The 19,845-nt window shown below is 52.3% G+C and overlaps 2 protein-coding genes across 19 annotated transcripts in view; one reads left to right on the forward strand and one right to left on the reverse strand.

Annotated features, from left to right (window-relative positions):
- Window positions 1-19,845, forward strand: part of CLSTN3 (calsyntenin 3) — a 50,367-nt gene that overhangs the window by 12,165 nt on the left and 18,357 nt on the right. For 7 of the 16 annotated variants that reach the window (XM_077952994.1, XM_077952996.1, XM_077952998.1 and 4 more), the window contains 8 exons: window positions 9,891-10,023; window positions 12,342-12,464; window positions 12,904-13,099; window positions 14,652-14,860; window positions 15,127-15,276; window positions 15,529-15,714; window positions 16,151-16,432; window positions 17,268-17,380. In XM_077952994.1, coding sequence (XP_077809120.1) covers window positions 9,960-10,023; window positions 12,342-12,464; window positions 12,904-13,099; window positions 14,652-14,860; window positions 15,127-15,276; window positions 15,529-15,714; window positions 16,151-16,432; window positions 17,268-17,380 — 1,323 coding nt within the window. In that variant the 5' untranslated portion in view covers window positions 9,891-9,959. 16 annotated transcript variants of the gene reach the window in all.
- On the reverse strand, window positions 3,068-9,334 carry RBP5 (retinol binding protein 5). Of its 3 annotated transcripts, none has more exons than XM_077952989.1 (5): window positions 9,043-9,334; window positions 8,054-8,610; window positions 7,591-7,769; window positions 4,013-4,114; window positions 3,070-3,558 (listed from the first exon to the last, which is right to left on the reverse strand). In XM_077952989.1, exons 2-5 carry the CDS (start codon window positions 8,124-8,126, stop codon window positions 3,505-3,507), a joined length of 408 nt encoding a protein of 135 aa, XP_077809115.1. In that variant the 5' UTR covers window positions 8,127-8,610; window positions 9,043-9,334; the 3' UTR covers window positions 3,070-3,504.

Here is a 19,845-nt window from a genome sequence, read left to right on the forward strand (position 1 = left end):
TGGATACTCTGATGACTGAGGGCGTTACCCCAGGGAGAGGGAGCTGGGGGAGATTTCCCAGACAGCTGGTTGGGGGTTATGAAAGTGGCCTCATGGCTGATGCGGTGGCTCACACCTGTAATCCCAGCACTTTGGGAGGCTGAGGTGGGCAGACTGCTTGAGGTCAGGAGTTCGAGATCAGCCTGGCCAGCATGGTGAAACCGAGTCTCTACTAAAAATACAGAAAAATTACGTGGGCGTGGTGGCATGTGCCTGTAGTCCCAGCTACTCAGGAGGCTGAGGCACAAGAATCCCTTGAACCTGGGAGGTGGAGGCTGCAGTGAGTCGAGATTGCACCATTGCACTCCAGCCTGGGTGACAGAAAAAGATTCTGTCTCAAAAAAAAAAAAAAAAAGAAAAGAAAGGAAGAAAAAGAAAAAGAAAAAGTGGTCCTGGTCCCAGGCCAGGTGGGAGCAGCAGGCTCTAGGGGAGGAATTGCATCCTGTAGAAGAGCAGGGAGCCGCTGGAGGGAGTGAGGGCGAGGGAAGGGGCAGCCCCCACCCTCATCTCCGTCCTCTGCATGCTAGGGATACCAGGCCTCTTACTTGGGGTACTTAAGACTAGACCAGATGTGATTCCTGCATCTTAGGGAGTGACATTAGGGTGGGGGAAAGGGACCAAAATGGCCATGCCTCTGCTGTCTCTTGGGATCTTGGGATCTGTGGTGGCCTCTAGGGGTTCCCTGCTGCCAATAAGTGGTCCAACCATGTTACAGGATTGGACCCCTGGCTGGGATGGCCTTTGTGCTTTAGAGTTGAGGCACTTCCTGCTTCTACCTGAGCTCGTTTTCAACATACAGGCCTGGGCACGTAGGAGTCAGGGTCATGTGGGAGGTGGTGGCCGAGGGGAGAGGTGGGCAGTTGGGAGCGGTACACGGCTAGACGTTGTTGCTCTCCCTCCTCTTGGGATCCCCAGTGGGATGGAGCCCAAGTCCTGGGCAGCACATGGTCCTCTGCTTCACAGGACACACACCTGTACCCACCCTCCCCATCCACTTTCGCTCAGTTTATTTTGGGGAGAGGGCTCTGAATTGACCTTTGGTCTTTACAGACTCTCAAGGACCATCTGGAGTTCCAGCCAGAATCTGGGCCTGGCGGAGTGGGAGTGGGGCAGGGGCCTGCATTGGGCTGACTTAGAGAGCACAGTTATTCCATCTCATATGGAAATAAACATTTTGGATTCCTGATCATATCCCTGGGGTTTAAGACTCTGGCGAACCAAGTCAACTCCACAACTTTGTGTGTCCCTGGGAGGGTCTGGTGTGCGACCCACCTGTCTGTGGCCCTTGTCCTCTCCCCTGCCCTTTCTCCACTCACATCTTGTTCCCACTGGAGACTATCTCTTCCTTCCGAGGATGGGTGGAACCTGATTTGAATGAGGGGTAAGGGTCTTGTGAGGACGAGGACATGGGTTGGGTGTGTGTGTGTGTGTGTGTGTGTGTGTGTGTGTGTGTGTGTGTGGTGGGAATGGAATATCCAAGAAGGTGGTGGAGGAGGGAGGATTGAATTTGGAGGATCCCTGGCTTCTGCTGCGGTGCATAGCGCCCCCTGCTGCCCGCAGGGGAAACAGCAGCTCCAGCCTCCCACAGCGGTCCCCTCCCCTCTGCCACCCTCTTGGAGATGCCTCTGAAGCTGCGTAGTCCACTCCTGATGCTTGTGTTCCGTTAGGGGGTCTCCAGGCCTCTTGGTGGGGTCTGGCCCCTGGAGGAGTGTGGTCGAGTGGAGGATGGGGACCTGCAGTGGTCATGATCTGGACGCCTACATCACTGGGAGTTTTGAGGGACTGAACCCACTTTAGCTTGGGTCTTAAAACCACCATGGTAAGAAGTGTCAAACTTTGGGGGGAAAATTAAAATGTATAAGAATACTTAGAAAAACCCACCATGGGGGCCTACAAGCTCCTGAGTCAAGGCCTCTGCCAAGACTCCACTGACCAGCATGGTCACTGAAGGGCATGGAGGACCGTCCTGTGGGAAGAGGCTTGGACGCGCGCTGTAAACTCAAGAGCGAGGACACTGTTGATCTGGAGATGTGGGTGATGGGTGAGTACACACGGAGCATCCTCCTGTGCCTTGGAATGGGACAAGGTGGATTCCAGCAGCCCTCAGAGCTTCTGCTGGTTGGCTTTGCGAAGAAGGGGCTTTCCACTCTACTGGGGACATCTGCAGAGAGGTTGGGCAGGGAATAGGATATTCCATTCAACCCCGAGTTCCTTTTTTTTTTTTTTTCTATTCCAAATTCATTCCAGAGTGTGTGGTAGGATCAGTATCGCATGCCCAGTTCTTGGCCAGAGCCCTAGTGACTGTCTTGTGTGCATGGGGGGCCCAGCCATGGTAGGAAGATGGGGCAAGAGTCTTCATCTGATGAGGGCCAGGGACTTTCCAACTCCCTCAACCCTTCCCCCGGGCTCTGTTCCCACCCTCACATTGAGCCCTCTTCTCTCTGACACTTGCCCCCCTAGGACTTTTATTCTGAAAGAGCCAAGGCCCCTGGAGGTGGAGAGGAGGCCCGAGTCTGGAGCTGGCCTTGTCCCTGAGCCAGCTCCACCCTTCTGGGCTGTTTTCCAAGGCAGAGACTCTGGGACCCTTGCTGTCCTCAGCTCTCCTCTTTATCTCTGGTCTCCAGCCTTTCTGGCCTTTCAGCAGAGGGTCCCTATAGCCAGGACTGCTGGGCTTCTCCCTCCTATGCCCTCAGACCCCTGTATTCCTGTCTTTTATTCCTTGACCTCGCATCCTCCGTCTACTTCCTTTTTCTGCTTTTTCTGGCTTTCTTGCTGCTTGCCCTTCCCAAAGCAGACAGGTCACCGTTCAGAAGCTCCCCGCCTCCCCCAGCATTGGAAAAAGGTCTTACCCCATCCCATCCCTCTTTCCCAACACATAGGATGGAAGTATCAAATAGCCAGATGCCTTCAGATGTCAGAACTGTGGGGTCCGTTGAACCCTGTGTGGGTGGGGCTGTGTCTTGGGCCTGGTTTTGTTGAGTACATGAGGCTTTCTTGAGAATAAGGACAAAGAAATGGACAAAAAGTCTCTGCCGGTAGCCCTCGTTTAAACTCTTGAACCCCAGTCACAGTTTTCCAGAAGTCCATCAGGATAGAATTTTCACCAATCGCCAAATGCCTATAGCTTAGTTCTTTCTTAGAAGGAAAAGAAGAGGTCAAATGGACAGGAGGGAGGGGACATTGGTTGTTCTCAGGGGTTCCTTCCCTTTGCCTGCTTCTTTCATCTGGGAGGCCAGACCTTGACCTGGAAGTGAGGTCACTATTGGGCAGTGGTGTGTGAGAAAGGACTTTGGCCTGGGGGCTGCAAGTTACAAATTAACAAGGGGAGGGGTGAGGAGGGACCCAGAGGGAGGGTAGGTGGCCAGAGGCAGGGACAGCTGACCTGGCACAATCTGGGCTTGAAGGGGGCACGGCAGGAGGGTCTGTGGGCTGGTGCTGTCTGGAGGGGCCTCAGTTCCTCTCTGGCTATCTGACCTTCCTGAAGACCTGCTCGCACACTGCATCCCTTGCAGTCAGTTCCTGGGGAGAGAGGGGAAGTAAGGGGGAGCGAGAAAGAGGGCTTTTGCCAGCCAGAGCCCCTTCCTCAAGGTCCTTGACCTCCATTACTCCTTCCGGATACAGCAGCTTCAGTGTTTGATGTATGGGCAATTGTATCATTATTCCACATCCTCAACTTTCCACCCCTCAGGAAGGAAGGTGGCTGGGTCAGGGGATGTGAAATGGCTGAAGCCTCCATTGCTCCAGTGATGATTTATGGGCATTCATATGACTCGTAGCCAGGGCCCACCTTGGCCACTCTGTTTCTTCCTCTCCCCACTCCTCCCAGTGCTTTTGCTTTCCCTCCCTGGTCAATTCCTTGGACAGGGAGTGGGGCTGGGCTGGGGGAAGAGTGGTGGACCTATCTGGTTTGGACAAGGGAATGCCTCATAGCTGGAGGCCCTTCTCCCAGACACCCAGCCCCTACCCCATTTACCAGATACAGCATCTCTCCCTCCAGCCAGTGTCTCCAGCCCCGGTTAGGGACCTCCCCTTTCTGCACACACACCAGCTGCTCCTCCTCCCAGGTTACTATGGTCTATAGGGAAAGAGGGAATAAAGACATTGGGAGGCAGGACGCTCAAAATGCTTCCCAACTCACTCTGAGTGGGCTCCCCTTTTACTCCGCAGCAGATACTGTCTGCTCCAGCCCCTCCACTGAGCGAGGGAGCTGCTCTGATTCAGCAGGACTCCCTTTTCCCCTTCGGTTTTTTTTTTTTTTTTGGTGAGACAAGGTCTTGCTCCATCACCCAGGCTGGAGTGTAGTGGCAGGATCTCGGCTCACTGCAAACTCTGCCTCCTGGGTTCAAGTGAGTCTCATGCCTCACCTACCCAAGCAGCTGGGATTACAGGCATGCACCAACATGTCCGGCTAATTTTTATATTTTTAGTAGAGACAGGATTTCTCCACGTTGGCCAGGCTGGACTCAAACTCTTGAGCCCAAGTGATTTGCCCGCCATGGCTTCCTAACGTGTTGTGACTATAGGCATGAACCATCACACCCAGCTTCCCACTCCTAAAGGTCACCGAGGGGGGCCCAAAGTTGTCTACAGTGACCTTTGGGTGAGAGCAGGGGTGGTAGCAGAATAAGTAGAGGTGAAATTGGGGAGGGCATTTATGAAGAATGGAGACTTTTTTCTCTGGATACTTCTGGCTGACCTAGAGGGACTTTTGAGAAAAAAGAGAGATTGGTTGGAAATCCTACCAGGTAATCTCATTTCTCCTCTTTCTCGGTTTCAAGAACAGCTGAAGTATCCTTAGAAATAAAGAGTCAACCCCTCTGGGCCTGAGCATTCAATCAACCTTACTGAGTTTTCCCATAGGAGAGGCCCCAAACAAGGAGCTCAGAGTCTTGAACGGATAGAGGAGCAGTAAATAGGTAACTGTGACACCAGGCAGTGGGGCAGGCAGAGTGAAATCTTTAAGGAAGTTGGGAGTTAATTAGATTGGAGAGAATGGGAAATTTCTAGCAAGGAAAGAAACAGCTAGAAATAGCGGTAAAAGAGAAAGGCAATTAGTTCCGAAGGGCTCTAACCTAGAGTATATGTGGTGCAGGCAATTGAAGAGCTGATTCACAGAGACCCCTTGTATGCTGAGTTAAGTGTAATAGATGATGTAATGTAATAGATCATCACTGAAAGGGTGTAAGTCAGAGAGTGACATGGTCACATTTATATTTTAGGTAGACCCTGTGGCTACAGCATGCAGATTAGAGGAGGGTTAAGACTGAGAACCAGCTGGGTGCAGTGGCTTACACCCTTAATCCCAGCATTTGGGAGGCTGAGGCAGGAGAATCACTTGAAGTCAAGAGTTTGAGACCAGCCTGGGCAACACAGTGAGAACCCAACTTTAACAAAAACAAACAAACAAACAAGCAAAAAACCAATTTCAGGCACCAGGTGAGAAATGAAGGCCTGAATTAGGGTGGTGATAGAGAAAGGTTAGGAGGGAACACAGGAGAGCCATTTAGAAGAGTGATGCTCAACAGAAATAAAATGGGTCAGGAGCCATATTAGACAAGTAAAGATAAATAGGGGAAATTAATTTAAATAATATATTTTAGTTAACCAAAAATATTCAAAATATTATTGTTTCAGCATGCAACCAATATAAACATTTCCAAAATGCTTGTTTTTTATTTGGCATTGTCTGAAAGTCCACTTACAGCATCTAGATTTGGACTAGTTATATTTCAAGTATTCAATGGCCATCTGAAGTTAGCAGCTGCTATACTGGGTAATGCAGAAAAGTTACAAAGGTTTCTTGGCCAATTAGATGTGGTGGTGGTGGGGTGTGTGTGTGTGTGTGTGTGTGTGTGCTAGGAGCCTAGAGGTAAGGAAACAAGAGATATTGATTATGACTCCCAGGTCTCTGGCCTGGCTGATTATTGCCATTAGTGGAGACAGTAGATATAAAAGTGGGGTAGATTTGGATAGGAAGACGGTGAATTTGAGTTTGACCTTGGGCCTTCAAATGGAAATTGGTTCCAGGACCCCCACCCCACCAAATCTGCTGAATAAAATGGCTTAGTATCTGTAGAGAACCTACGTATATTCCCCTGTATACTTTATTATTATTATTTTGATACAGAGTCTTGCTCTGTCACCCAGGCTAGAGTGCAATGGCGTGATCTTGGCTCACTGCAACCTCTGGCTCCCGGGTTCAAGTACGTCGAATTCTCCTGCCTCAGCCTCCCAAGTAGCTGGGATTACAGGCATGAGCCACCATGCCCAGCTAATTGTTGTATTTTTGTTTTTTTGTTTTTTTTTTGAGACAGAGTTTTGCTCTTGTTGCCCAGGCTGGAGTGCAGTGGCGTGATCTTGGCTCACCGCAACCTCCGCCTCCCAGGTTCAAGTGATTATCCTGCCTCAGCCTCCTGAGTAGCTGGAATTACAGGCATGTGCCACCATGCCTGGCTAATTTTTTGTATTTTTAGTAGAGATAGGGTTTCTCCATGTTGGTCAGGCTGGTGTCGAACTCCCAACCTCAGGTGATCTGCCTGCCTTGGCCTCCTAAAGTGCTGGGATTACAGGCGTGAGCCACTGCGCCCGGCCTAATTTATGTATTTTTAGTACAGACGAGGTTTCACCATGTTGGCCAGGCTGGTCTTGAACTCCTGGCCTCAAATGATCTGCCTGCCTCAGCCTCCCAAAGTCCTGGAATTATGGGTGGACTTTTGGTGGAATTATGGGTGGACACCACGCCCAGCCTTTTCCCATATGCTTTAAATAATCTCTGGATTACTTGCAATACCTAATGCAATGCAAATGCTCTGTAAATAGTTGCTATTCTGTGTTATTTTTTATTTGTATCATTTTGTATTTTTTTTATTTTTATTTTTCCCAAATATTTGCCATTTGCAGTTTGCTGAAGCTGTGGATGCAGAACCCATGAATATGGAGGGCCAACTGTATTTTGTAGGCAGTTGAAAACATTGCCCTGGAGCTCAGGAGATGGCTCTGGCTGGAGAATTCATGCCAAGGGCAGCCTATAGATGGAAGCAGAAGGCATGGGTGTAGATGATTTAGCCTATGGATAGTGGGCAGACAAAAGGGAGAAAACATTAAGAACAAAACTCTGGGGAGAAAACTCCAGTTTAAAGAATTAATAGGAGGATTAGGATCTGCAAAGAGGCCAAGAAGGAATATGTAAGAAGTAGAAAGAAATGCAGGAGAGTGAAGTTATTGATGCTAAAGTAAAAGAGACTCTGGGTGACCAACAGTGTCACAGGCTAGAGAGTGGGCAAATGTTTGCTCTTCGGTCTGGGTGTCCCTGTTCTTTGCCCTTTGGGCTGGTGAGAAGAGAGGGCAGGGAAGAAGTGGGAGAGAGATGGGGAGCACCAGGACCTGTTAGTTCTGGAGACTGGTATCCTGGGGACTGCGTTCCCTGCTGTGGTGACCATTCCCCTCCTCCCCCCTGCTCTGGCTGGGGAAGGTCACTTTGTTTTGCCCCATGTTGTTAGGAGTCTCCTGTGATGCCTCCTTCTGGCCACCGCCCAGCCAGGGGAAACGTACCTGGCATTTCCGTCCGTCCACACTCCTGAGGTCCTCCTCAAACTCCACTCCCACATCGAACTGCACAGTGTAGTTTCGGAAGGTGCTGAGCGTCCTCACCGTCATGTGGTTGCCCTGGTGGTCGATCTCCTTGTCGGGCTTCAGTAGCAGCGCGATCTTCCGCACAGCCAAGCTGATGTCTGTGGGAGCTGCCTCTTAGTAGGGGTGCTGCTAGCCAGCCAGGAGCTCCTCTGCCAGCAGCAGCCCCTCAGGGCTGTGAGTTTCCCTTCCTTGGGTCTGGGACTATGGATTCACCCCCTCCTACCAATGCCTGGTTAGAAATGGATCCCAGGTCAGGCGCCAGCCTCCTGAGCCTTTCCACAGTGTCCAACCCCGGGCATTCCCTCTTCTCCATGGGACCAAGAGGCAGGAAGAAAGAGGGGAGAAAGGGAGTGACAGGGGTCTGGGAGGGCGAAGACATTACTTAAGGCTTGCAGGTAGTCCTCCATGTTCTTCTGTGAGACAAAGCAGTAGTAGCCAGTGAGGTTGGGAGGCATTGTGTGGATCAAGGTTTCAGGAGAATACAGGAGACAGGGTGAGGAAGGAGGGGGCGTTGTCTGGCAGGTGAGGCTGAGAGACTCAGGCCAGCCGGCACACACAGAGACAGGATGTGTAACGGCCTGGTTACCAGGGCTTTTTATAAGGCTGGGGCCCTGTTGCAATAAGAGTCCCTATCAGACTTTCTCCCTCCCTCTATGGTGAGTTTGGGGGTGGTGTCTCCAGCCTGAAGAAGGGGCAGGGATTTGGCAAAGTTGTGTCTGACCTTGGCTTTTCCTGAGGAAAGAACCTGGAGCAGGATCTGGGGCTGTCAGTCATCCAAAACTCGAACCATCCAAAGGCCAGTTTTGGCCTCCACCTCATTTTTGGCAGGCTTGGGAACCCTCCCAGGGCCTGAGGGTCAGTCTTTCCTGGGAGGCACCTGAGGCTGGTCTGGCTGTGTGAGGTGGAGATGAGTTCCAGCAATATCCTGAGATCCTGGGACTGAGTGATGTTGGAAGATGTGAGGGGAGGGGTGAGGACAGCCAGCTGCCCAGAAGCCACCATGAAGAGCACCCTGTAGGCCTGGCCCCCAAAGCTCCCTCAGGCAATGTGCTCAACTGGGACCCCAAAGTGGCTTTCCAGACTCTTGGTCCTAACGAGCCTTTAGGAGGGAGGCAGAGCCCGAGGGCTGCTGAGTTCAAAGTCCGGAACAGACAGCCAGAGAGGAGTTTGTTGGCTATTCTGGAGAATTTTATTCTCTTTGGCTTGGGACCCTGAGGGTTTTCTCTCCCTCTGAGTCATCGATGAGACCATAACCCCCAGTCTCCAGCCCTAGGACAGCCCATGCTTTCCAGATGTATTTCTGTGAAGGTGGGGTGGAGGCGCCTAAATAATATTGTGCCCCGCCCCCAGCTGCCCAGTTCTGTCTCGAACCTGCCATCGTCCCGGGCTTCAGAATCCCCTGGGCTTGGTTCATCACGGTTTAAGGTGAAATTCGGGGCGAAGGAGGGAGGCAGGTAGGCGGGAGGAGGCGACCGGTCCCTACAGGTGCGCGCGCGAGGGGTGCACGACGTCCTATCCCTCCTCGGGTCCCAGAGCCTCGTTACCGCCCTGCGATTTCCTCGCAGACCTTGGCTACAAATGCCAGGATTTCTCAGACTCAGACTGAGGGTTTTACTTCACTGTTCCCAGAGGGCACGCAGCAGGGATCTGTGGATGGAAGGGGCTGTGGAAAGAGGTTAATGCAGAGTTTGGGGGGCGGGGTGACGCGGCGCCACCCCTCCTGGCCGCCCTCAGGTCCCGCTGACGTCTCTCTTCTCCACCCCCTGGCTTCTGGCTTCTTTCTCCCCACGTCCCTCTTCTTTCCCACCCCCTCCGTGGCTCTCCAGCTTCCTCCCCAGCCCCCGCAGTTCCTCGGCTCCCCCAAATTGCAGCCAGGGGAAGGAGCCCTGAAGCTCTCCAGCCCCGACGCCCCAGTCCCATTGGCTCCCTCCCCCGCTGCAGCACCTGGTACCCCCCAGTCACCTGATTGGCCGGCGGCGCCATCAATCGTTGCCCGGCTGTGCTGACGTCATCCTGCAGTAGCGGGGTTGGGGTGGGAGTGAGAGAGTGAGGACGCTGGGCTGGGGGAAACTGGAAGCCACTGCAAGTCCCCCGCCTCAGCTACCCAGATTGGGATCTGCCCAGGCCCGCTTTATGGACTCGTGTGGGCGGTAGGCTCCTTTAGGTCCCTGCCCTGCTGTCCCCCGCTCCTTAGAGACCCCCTGTATCCCTCCCGCAAGGTGGAATCCGCAGGCTGGAGGCTCCCAGGGGAGGCAAACGCCTGGCCCTGCCCTGCCCCACGCCGCACCATGACCCTCCTGCTGCTGCCCCTTCTGCTGGCCTCTCTGCTCGCGTCCTGCTCCTGTAACAAAGGTGAGTGAGGTGGGGGTGGGGGTCCTGAAAGAGGGGTGTCGGGCAGCGCCGTGCGCGGTAGGGGTGGGAAGGTGTCGAGGCTCCCTGGCACCTGACAAGTGTCTGGTCCTCTTCTGATCACCCGCCTTCCCATCCATGTTCTCAGACCTGCTCCGTCTCCTCTCCCTCTCTTCCTCCCAGCTACACCTTCCTTTCCGGTCCATCTCTACCCATGCGTTTCTCTTGCTGGTCATCTTGCTCCCATTTGGTCTCCATTGCCGTCCTGTGGTCTCTATTCTCCCCCTCCCCCAATTTCTACACGCCGGTGGCTACCTCGGGTCTGGGAAGGATTGCCCCCGAGCAGGTGACAAACGTCTCCCAGCGGCTCTCCCTTTCACTGGCGCATGCTAAGGGTGTGTGGCAGATCCATCTGCTTCGCCTCCATCCCATCCTGGGGAGAAAGTATTTGCTGCAGTTCAGCAATTCGGAGCACGTATGTTTTTGCGTGTGCCTCTGCATTCATACCCTTATGCCTGCATCAGCTGGGCTGTGGGTTACCAGAGCTGCCCTCTCTGGCAGACAGCGGATACATTCAGCTGGGCGGGGCTGTCGGACGGACGGAGAGGGAGGACGTGGGGGGTGGGGGGCCTTGCGGGCAGAGGGCTCAGGTAGGTGGAAACGGATGGAGACTGGCAGGAAAGGGCAGAAGTGGGTGTGTGGGGGGCGCTAAATGAGTAGTGAGAGGGAAAGCTGAGAAGGAGAAGACCGGAGATGAGGCGTGGGAGGGGGTGAGGAGGGGATGGAAAAGGGTAAAGGTGGAGGCAGAAAAAAGAGGGAAGAATGAGAGGAAAGTCAGGAAAAGAGTGAGTCAAGGAGGAGCCCAGGAGCCTAGGAGTGAAAGGGAGCAAATGCAGAGACCGCAGGGGGCCAGGAGGAGAGGAGACAGAGGCTCAGAGACCTGGGGAGACAAGCAGGGTGGGAGCGGGAGCTGCGCAGAAGGCGCCCAGCCCTGCCCTTCCATGGCGCTCTGTTCCTCTCCTGCATCTCTGACCTCAGCCTCCCCTCTTAGCCTCCTGCCACTTCCTGTACCGCCTCCTGTGCACCATCTTGTGGCTTTCTCCTCAGCATTCAGGAAGGGGTTATGGTGGTCATCAGTAAGAAAGCCTTCCCATGCCACAGGCTTGCTGGGGTGTGGTTGAAGGAGAGAATGGAAATCAGGGTTTCTTGCTCACCATGAGATACAGGGAATGAGGTTCCTTTTGGTGACTCAGTTTCCTTCTGCCTCATGGGTGTGCTTTGGGAGCCTGGGTGTTGGCTTGATGGGATTAGATAGAGCAAGTGTGGAGGCTGGGTTGGGGGGTGATGTGGAAGAGGAGGAAATATGCTTCCCCACAGTCCCTCACCAGCCTGAATCTGGTAGAAGATGGGGAGATTGGGAGTCTGATGAGTCCCGCATCCATTCTGAATTGGCTAGTGGTTGAAGGGCAGAGGGGTGGGGTAGATAAGAACTGGGATTGAGTTCTGTATAAAAAGTGGGTTTCAGGGAGTGTGGTTTGATGGTCTGGTGGAGGACATAGAAATGTGCCGGTTTCGAATGTGTTCTCCTGGGTGTGGGGGTGGGAAGCAGGGACAGGATTTGTCATGTTTCTAGGCCAGCCCGATAATCCCTTAGGATGACGGCTCTGCTGGGTCCAGTTGCTCGGCATTGATTCCTCTGCTCCATTCCTGCCCCTCTCTGCCCCCTCCCTCTGTCCTATATATCTTCACTTCTCTCCTTTCTCCCCATCCTGTGTTCTGGGAGAATGGCCTCAAGTTGGGGCTTGGCTGGGAGAAGTGTAGAGTGAAGGAATCAGGATTGAAATGAGTTAGGAGGAGGATAAGCAATCAGGATCTCAGGAAACTTCTACCTCTTTTTCTAGTTTCAATTCTGTCCTTAATCTATCCCTTCCCTTTCCAGGGCCTTCTCACGGCCCACCACTGCTCCCTGAAGTTCCCAGTCTCCATTCTCTAGCATGTGAAATCCCTAAAGAACATTCTCCACATCCTGACCATGGTTCCCAGGGAGATAGTGATCCCCTCCTTCTCACCCCCAGGGCAGGTAGTTTCCATGGGAACTGTCTACCCTACTATAGGAGAAGGCTATGACCTTCCGCAGACCCCCTGACTCCTTTAGTAGCTGATTTCTTGTCCTCAACCACCCGCCTCCTGTAAGGTGCTCGTATAGGGGGTGGAAAGGGTGAGGGTGCTGAGGTGTGAGTTGTCTGGGTCAACAAGGGTTGTTGTGGGAGTAGAGGCCCTGCTCACAGGTGCTTCCTCTCCTCTCCCTGGGTTGGGGCCAGCCAACAAGCACAAGCCATGGATTGAGGCAGAGTACCAGGGCATCGTCATGGAGAATGACAACACGGTCCTGCTGAACCCACCACTCTTTGCCTTGGACAAGGATGCCCCGCTGCGCTATGCAGGTAATTGGGATTGGGGGATGGCAAGGCAGGATAGGACAGAGAAAAGTGGGTGGGAGGGCCAAAATCAAGGGAGGGAGGGAAGGTCCTGGGAGCAATGAGAAAGTAAGGGAAGAGGCCTTGGGAAAATAAAGGTGGGCTCAAGGAGGGAAATGGGCTCCATTGAAGAATGGAGATTGAGTCAGGGGTGCCAGAAAAGGACATGGCCAGGCAAGGGTTAAACACATCATGATTTTGTCAGATCTCAGGCCTGGAGGCTCTGGGAGGTTGCTGCTCAGGGAAGCTGGGCTTGGAGTTGTGTGTTTGATCATTAATGCTTTTATGCCTACAGGAGAAGGGACAGGGCTTCGGGAGGAGAGGTGGAGCTGGACCCCAGGTGGGGAGGCTGAGGGTGGGGAAGGAGACATAGCAGCCTCACTCCTCCCCTTCTCCCCTTTGCCAGGTGAGATCTGTGGCTTCCGGCTCCATGGGTCTGGGGTGCCCTTTGAGGCCGTGATCCTTGACAAGGCGACAGGAGAGGGGCTGATCCGGGCCAAGGAGCCTGTGGACTGCGAGGCCCAGAAGGAGCACACCTTCACCATCCAGGCCTATGACTGTGGCGAGGGCCCCGACGGGGCCAACACCAAGAAGTCCCACAAGTGAGCAAGTCCTTATCTCCTGCCCCATGTGTTGCGGGGTCCTCCTCCCTTCTCCCAAGCCCACCATCCTCTGTCAGTGCGGTCATCGAATGTCCACCCCCATCCGCTGCTGTTCCTAGGACTTAGGGAACCCCATCCCCTGCTGTTCCTAGGATTTAGGGACCTTCAGGCAAGGTGACAGAAACGTACAGTAGACTTCAGTGGATCTAATCTTGGTTTTGCCTCTCGTGACCTTGGGCAGCCTAGCCTCTCTGGACTTGCTTTTCCTTATCTGTAAAATGGAGATTGTGATGACACCTACTTCATAAGGTTGCTGTGAAGATTCCAGGAGATGGTTTGTGTTGAAAGCATGCACCACAGTGCCTGATACACAGTGAAGGGCTCAGTACATGGGCGTAATGACGAGGAGGAGAGCAAGAAGGAAGAGGATGAATACACTCAGCACGCATCCAGATTCCTTTCCACTGCCCCCTCCAGTCTATTTGCAGTGTATACCACACACACGATCCCTAACATATACATATAGCTTTAGGTGAGGGTGGGCAGGGGATGGTTGTAGCAAGAAAGAGGCTCGGGTCTGGGACACCTACGCCTGTTGCCAGCTAACTTCTTGTTTGAGAATAAGAGAAAGATCTTCAGTCAGGATGCCTGAGCCACTAAGAGACACTAGAGATAAAAATGCTCTTTGTGACTCAGTTTCCCATTTGAAGATAGGACCCTTGCCTCTGGGGCCTGGGAGCCGGCATCTTGGCTGGGGGCAGGGCTCAGTATGAAGGGCCTTGACCCAGCTCTGCTTGCCCTGGTGCATGACTACGGAGGGGCCACATGCACGGGAGGCAACGCTGCCCACACGTGCTCTTCAGATGTGTCAGATGACTTGTGACCTTTGTACAAATGCCATTTCCCTTCTTATGGCTGGTTTTAATTTGGCTTTTACTCTGCATCTTCCTCGGTTATCCCCCTGGAGCTGACTGTTGTGAAGGAAGGCCCTGCTGGATTTTATGCCTTAGCCCGCCTCTTGGCATCCTTACCCATAGCATTCTGCACAGAAGTCATCAAAATCAGCTCCTGAGTACCCCGGGGCTTGTTCCTTATCCCCTACCTCAGTCCCCTTTCTTCGGGCCCTCCCCCTGGTGTTGTCCTCTCCCTGGCATGGCTCTGATGCAGCTTGGTGCTCTGTGGGGTGGCGAGGAGCGTGCTGGCTGCCTCAGTCTCAGGGATAGACGGGCAGGCTGCCTCCTGCTCTGGCTCCCGGTCGCTGCTTGCTCCTTTCTGGCATATGGGTGTACCGTGTTGAGGCTGTACCTTGGTGTACAGTGTTGAGGCTGTATCTCGTTGTGCCCATATTGAGGCTGCTCGTTGGTGTACAGTATCGAAGCTGTATCTCGGTGTACTGTATCGAATCTGTCCCTCCGTGTGTCATATCAAGGCTGTATCTTGATGTACCGTATCGAGGCTGTACCTCGGTGTGCTGTATCAAGGCTGTATCTCGATGTATAATATCGAGGCTGGCTGACATGTCCCCATCCCTCCTCCCCTCTGGTATGTGCAGGGCCACTGTGCACGTGCGGGTCAACGATGTGAACGAGTTTGCCCCAGTGTTTGTGGAGCGGCTGTACCGTGCGGCTGTGACAGAGGGAAAGCTGTATGATCGTATCCTGCGGGTGGAAGCCATTGATGGTGACTGCTCCCCCCAGTACAGCCAGATCTGCTACTACGAGATTCTCACACCCAACACCCCTTTCCTCATTGACAACGACGGTGAGTCCGCCCCTGGCTTCCCTGGCCACCCAATTCCCCTTGTGCACCCACCTCCCTCAGGACAACCCGGGGTTCCAGTCTCCACTTTCACTCCTCAGACCCTTGCCTCACCCTTCTTCCCAAATGGAGCCTTCCCTTCCCAGACGCCTTTTCCCAGCGTCTTGCTGCCTAACCTGCCTGCTGCCCGATGAACTCGCACATCCTCCCCTCTCTGCCCTGGGCTTTCTCCAGTGCTCTAACGCTCTGTCCTCCTGACCCCACCCCAGGGAACATTGAGAACACAGAGAAGCTGCAGTACAGTGGTGAGAGGCTCTATAAGTTTACAGTGACGGCTTATGACTGTGGGAAGAAGCGGGCGGCAGATGACGCCGAGGTGGAGATTCAGGTGAAGCCCACCTGTAAACCCAGCTGGCAAGGTGAGAGCTCAGCGCCGGGCCCCATCTTGTGAATCCTCTTTTTTCTTCGTCTCTCTTTCTGTCCCTTCTGACAATCATGGGGGCTAGGCTAGGGCTTGGAGGATATTGGGGCAGGTTTGCAGCTATCTCTTCTAGCCGGGCCATCCTGCCAGGAGTCCCAAACTGTCCATGGACATGGCAAGAGGAGCATGGAGAGGGGAGGCTGCCTTACCCTTCTCTCTCCCCATCGCCCTCTCTGTCTCACCCATGCAGGCTGGAACAAAAGGATCGAATATGCACCAGGCGCTGGGAGCTTGGCTTTGTTCCCTGGTATCCGTCTGGAGACCTGTGATGAACCACTCTGGAACATTCAGGCCACCATAGAGCTGCAGACCAGCCATGTGGCCAAGGGCTGCGACCGTGACAACTATTCAGAGCGGGCGCTGCGGAAACTCTGCGGTAGGTGTGCTCCCAACACTGCCTCGGGCCCATCCCTTCCCATCTAACCTCTGTCCAAACTTCTCCAAGACTCTGCTTTATGTCACCTCTGGCCATCCTCAGGTGTTTATCCATAGAGGTTGTGACACATGGTTAGCTTCTGTGGCCCAAAAGGCAGGTACATATGTCTTTGGCAAAAATGCATAGTCGTTGCACCAGACAGTCATGAGATGCATGGTGGAACGATGGTGGGGAGAGAAGAGCTGGAGAATGGGTTCACTGCAGAGATACTCTTAGAAGAGAGTTCATCCCTCTCTTGTCTTTGAAAGGCCACAAGAGGTGGCGAGATATGCTGCAGGAAATCTTTTCCCATCAGTCCCTCTTTCCCTGCCTCCTGCCCATTTCACCATCTGCTGCTTCTTGGCTCTGACACTTGTGCCTCCTGGGGCTCCCACAGGTGCTGCCACTGGGGAGGTGGATCTGTTGCCCATGCCCGGCCCCAATGCCAACTGGACAGCAGGACTCTCGGTACACTACAGCCAGGACAGCAGCCTGATCTACTGGTTCAATGGCACCCAGGCTGTGCAGGTGCCCCTGGGTGGCCCCAGTGGACTGGGTTCTGGGCCCCAGGACAGCCTCAGTGACCACTTCACCCTGTCCTTCTGGATGAAGCATGGCGTAACTCCCAACAAGGGCAAGAAGGAAGAGGAAACCATCGTATGTAACACTGTCCAGAATGGTGAGCCTCGCCTCCAGGCACTAGCCAGAGAGGGAAACTGGCTTCTTTTCCTGCCTCTGTCACTGCCCATTGTGTGACTGTGAACAGGTCACTTCCCTTGTCTTCATTTGTGAGGTGCAAGTGCCAGGTGTGATATGCCTTGATTCTGTGCTTTATCCCGAACATGACATGTTGGATCCTACTGCGTCAGAGTGCAATGGGATTCCTTGCTGCTACTCTCATTTTCAGTTGCCCAATCAACTTCCCTGTGTCCCACCATGTGGTAGGCTGCCCCCACCCCCTATCTCCACTCCCATTAAAACCCCTCCATTGCAATGGGAAAGCCTGGGTAATGGTGTGCCCCATTCTTTCATCTTCCCATTTTGGGACTGGTTGGCCCCATCTCCGAGCCCTGTTCTTCCCTCAACTGCAGGGCTTACTCCACTGGAGAGGGCTCAGTCTTGACCTGCTCTTTCATTTCTAGCCACTTCTCCAACCTCATTTCTCTTGACCTTGACAACTCTTTTGAAAAGGGTTGTCACCCATGATGTATGTATTAACCAAAGGACTGATGAAGAGCTGGTTAAGGGAGTGGGCCCGCTGACGCTCCCCCCTCAGCCAGCCAGGGTGCCTCAGAAGCCCAAGTTATCACTTGGACTGGAGTGTGTGTGTGTGTGTGTGTGTGTGTGTGTGTGTGTGTGTGTGAGAGAGAGAGAGAGAGAGAAAGAGAGAAACGCTAGAGAATGAGGGAATGAGAGAGGATTAAGAGAATCCAGCGTCCTCTCCTTCCTGCTGCTTTGAACTTGTTCTGGCCTCAGCCTCTGTACTTGACCCCGTCCCCTTCCTGTGCCCTCAGAGGATGGCTTCTCTCATTACTCGCTGACTGTCCACGGCTGTAGGATTGCCTTCCTCTACTGGCCCCTGCTTGAGAGTGCCCGCCCAGTCAAGTTCCTCTGGAAGCTGGAGCAGGTGAGGCCAGAGCCAAGCTCCTGCGAGGGCTGAGTAGATGTGACTCACTTTTAGGAAAGGACCTTCTCTGGGCAGGGTCAGCATTTTCTGGGTTCCCCTTGCGCTCTCTTTGCTTCTCCACTTTCAGCCCCTGACCATTCTACTCCCAGGTCCTCTTGTTCCCTTTTCCCAAGGCTTGTTCCCTGCAGAAAGCACCTCTGGATTAAAAAAAAAAAAAAAAAAAAAAAGAACAAATGACTACTAACAGAAAACTCGACCAACCGTCTATTTCCTCCCTGTTTTATTCCATCTCTCTCTTAAATAGGACTTTAACAGTATATGTCCCTGACTTTCAGGCAGTTAGCCTGTTGTAATCAAGATAAGTCATTCTGAGGTACACAGATTGGGTTTGAGTCTTGCCAAGGGAATTTGCTGGCTATGAAATCTTTGTTAATATGTGTAAACTTCAGGGTTAAAAAAAACCCTGTTAAATAGGGATAAAAAGAATTCTGTATCCCAGAGTCGTTAGGATTAAATGATGTAATAGACCCTTGTAGACTGAAAAGCACTCCCTCTGTATATGTTAATTCTCACTATTATCAGCCCTGATTATGGAGGGATAAATAAAAATGGATAAAATATTTAAAATCCTCTCTTGAGCCAAGAGTTGCAGCCTCTTTATTATTTATTCTCCAGGCTGACCGCAAGGACCAGTGAGGACTAATTTGAGTTTTCACTCCTTCTGTTTCTCTTGTAAGTCCTAGTGGAGTGGCTGAGTAAGCAAATGGCAAAAGAAAAAAAGCAGAACAGAGAAAGAGAAGTGCCCAGATAATTTATAAACTAGATAATTTAGGGCTATCTACAAAAGCTTTGCTGTCTGTGGCACTCTTTTAAAGAGACAGTCTGCCATTTGCTGCTTCTTGATTTCCGCTCCCCCCGCACACGTTGCAAATATTGATAATGTCACCCTTGCTATCTTTCTTTAATTCAACCTCATTTAATCAACCAGTATCTATTAAATACAACTAAGTCTCTGTCATTCAGCTAGGTTCTGGGGGTACAATGAATGAAACAAAATCTTTGCCATCATTGAACTTACATTTTAGTTGGGGAGATAAATTTTTAAAAAGTAAATAGACATGTAAAAACGATAAATTGTGATAAATGCTCTGAAAGTAGCAAGCAAGGGACTGGGGCAGAGCATGGAGGGAGGCAAGGAGAGGAGAAGTCACCTTGGATTGGATGCTCCTGGGGGACCTGACTGAGGCGGAATTTAAGCCTAGCGCTAAAGGATGAGAAACAGCTGCCTGTGGGAAGAGAGTGGGAAGGTTCCAGGAAGAGGGAAGAGCAGATGCAAAGGCCCTGAGGCAAGAAAGAGCTCAGCATGTCCCAAGCATGGAAACAGGGCCAGTGAGGTTGGAGTACAGTGAACAAGGCTGGAGATAAGTTGCAGAAATGGGCAGTGATCAGGTTGTACAGTGGACTTTTTCAGCAGTTAGTCTCAATTTTTGTCATATGAGAGATGGGAAGTGTTTTTTGAAGGATTTAAAGCAGAGGCATGACCTGATCAGATTTTTACATATATATATATATATATATATATTTTTTTTTTTCTTTTTTGAGATGGAATCTCACTCTGTCACTAGGCTGGAGTGCAGTGGTGTGATCTTGGCTCACTGCAACCTCTGCCTCCCGGGTTCAAGCAATTCTCCTGCCTCAGCCTCCCTAGTAGCTGGGACTATAGGCACAACTAATTTTTGTATTTTTAGTAGAGACGGGGTTTCACCATGTTGGCCAGGATGGTCTTGATCTCTTGACCTTGTGATCCGCCTGCCTCGGCCTCTTAAAGTGCTGGGATTACAGGCGTGAGTCACCGCGCCTGGCCAGATTTACATTTTAACAAGATCCCCTTGGCAACTGTGGGATGGATGTATTGAAGAGATCTAATGGAGACAGTAAACAGGACTGTTGCAACAGTCTTCATGAAAGGGGTTGGGGACATGACTGATGTGTGGCAACGGAGACGGAGAGTCCTGCACAGAAACCTGCAGCTTGTAACTCTGTTTGGACCTGGGATCAACAGCACCTGCTGATGGACTGGATGTGGAGGCTGAGGGAAAGGGAAGATCAAAGTTGTTTCCTGTGTCATTCACTTGAGCAGCTGGATGGATGATGGAGCATTTATACTGCCTGGGGAGAAACTGAGGGAGTTGGGAAAGGGCATGGACTTGCATCTTACATGTGTTAAATGTGAGATACTTGTGGACATCCAAGCAGAGAACCTGGCATTCAGAGGAGAATTCTGGGCTGGAGATGCAGATTTTGGAGTTACCAGTGTATAACTATGGTACCCAAACCCATGGCAACAGATGAGGTGACTTCTAGGAAGAGAGTGTAGAGAGGAAAGAGAAGAGGGCCTAGTTCTGAGCCTTGAGGAACCCCAATATTTGGAACTGGATGAGGCAGAGTACTCTCTGCCTCTTTTT

Source organism: Macaca mulatta, chromosome 11 (assembly GCF_049350105.2).
Source record: "Macaca mulatta isolate MMU2019108-1 chromosome 11, T2T-MMU8v2.0, whole genome shotgun sequence".
Lineage (NCBI taxonomy): Eukaryota > Metazoa > Chordata > Mammalia > Primates > Cercopithecidae > Macaca > Macaca mulatta.

What these genes read in the sequence shown, in the direction of transcription:
- RBP5 (XM_077952989.1), bottom strand. Translation starts at nt 8,126, where the DNA reads ATGCCTCCCAACCTCACTGGCTACTACTGCTTTGTCTCACAGAAGAAC. An exon ending in GGACTACCTGCAAGCCTTAA is followed by an intron (nt 7,770 to 8,053) that starts GTAATGTCTTCG and finishes CAGCTCCCACAG; the next exon opens with ACATCAGCTTGGCTGTGCGG. An exon ending in AGGGAGAGATGCTGTATCTG is followed by an intron (nt 3,559 to 4,012) that starts GTAAATGGGGTA and finishes CTCTCTCCCCAG; the next exon opens with GAACTGACTGCAAGGGATGC.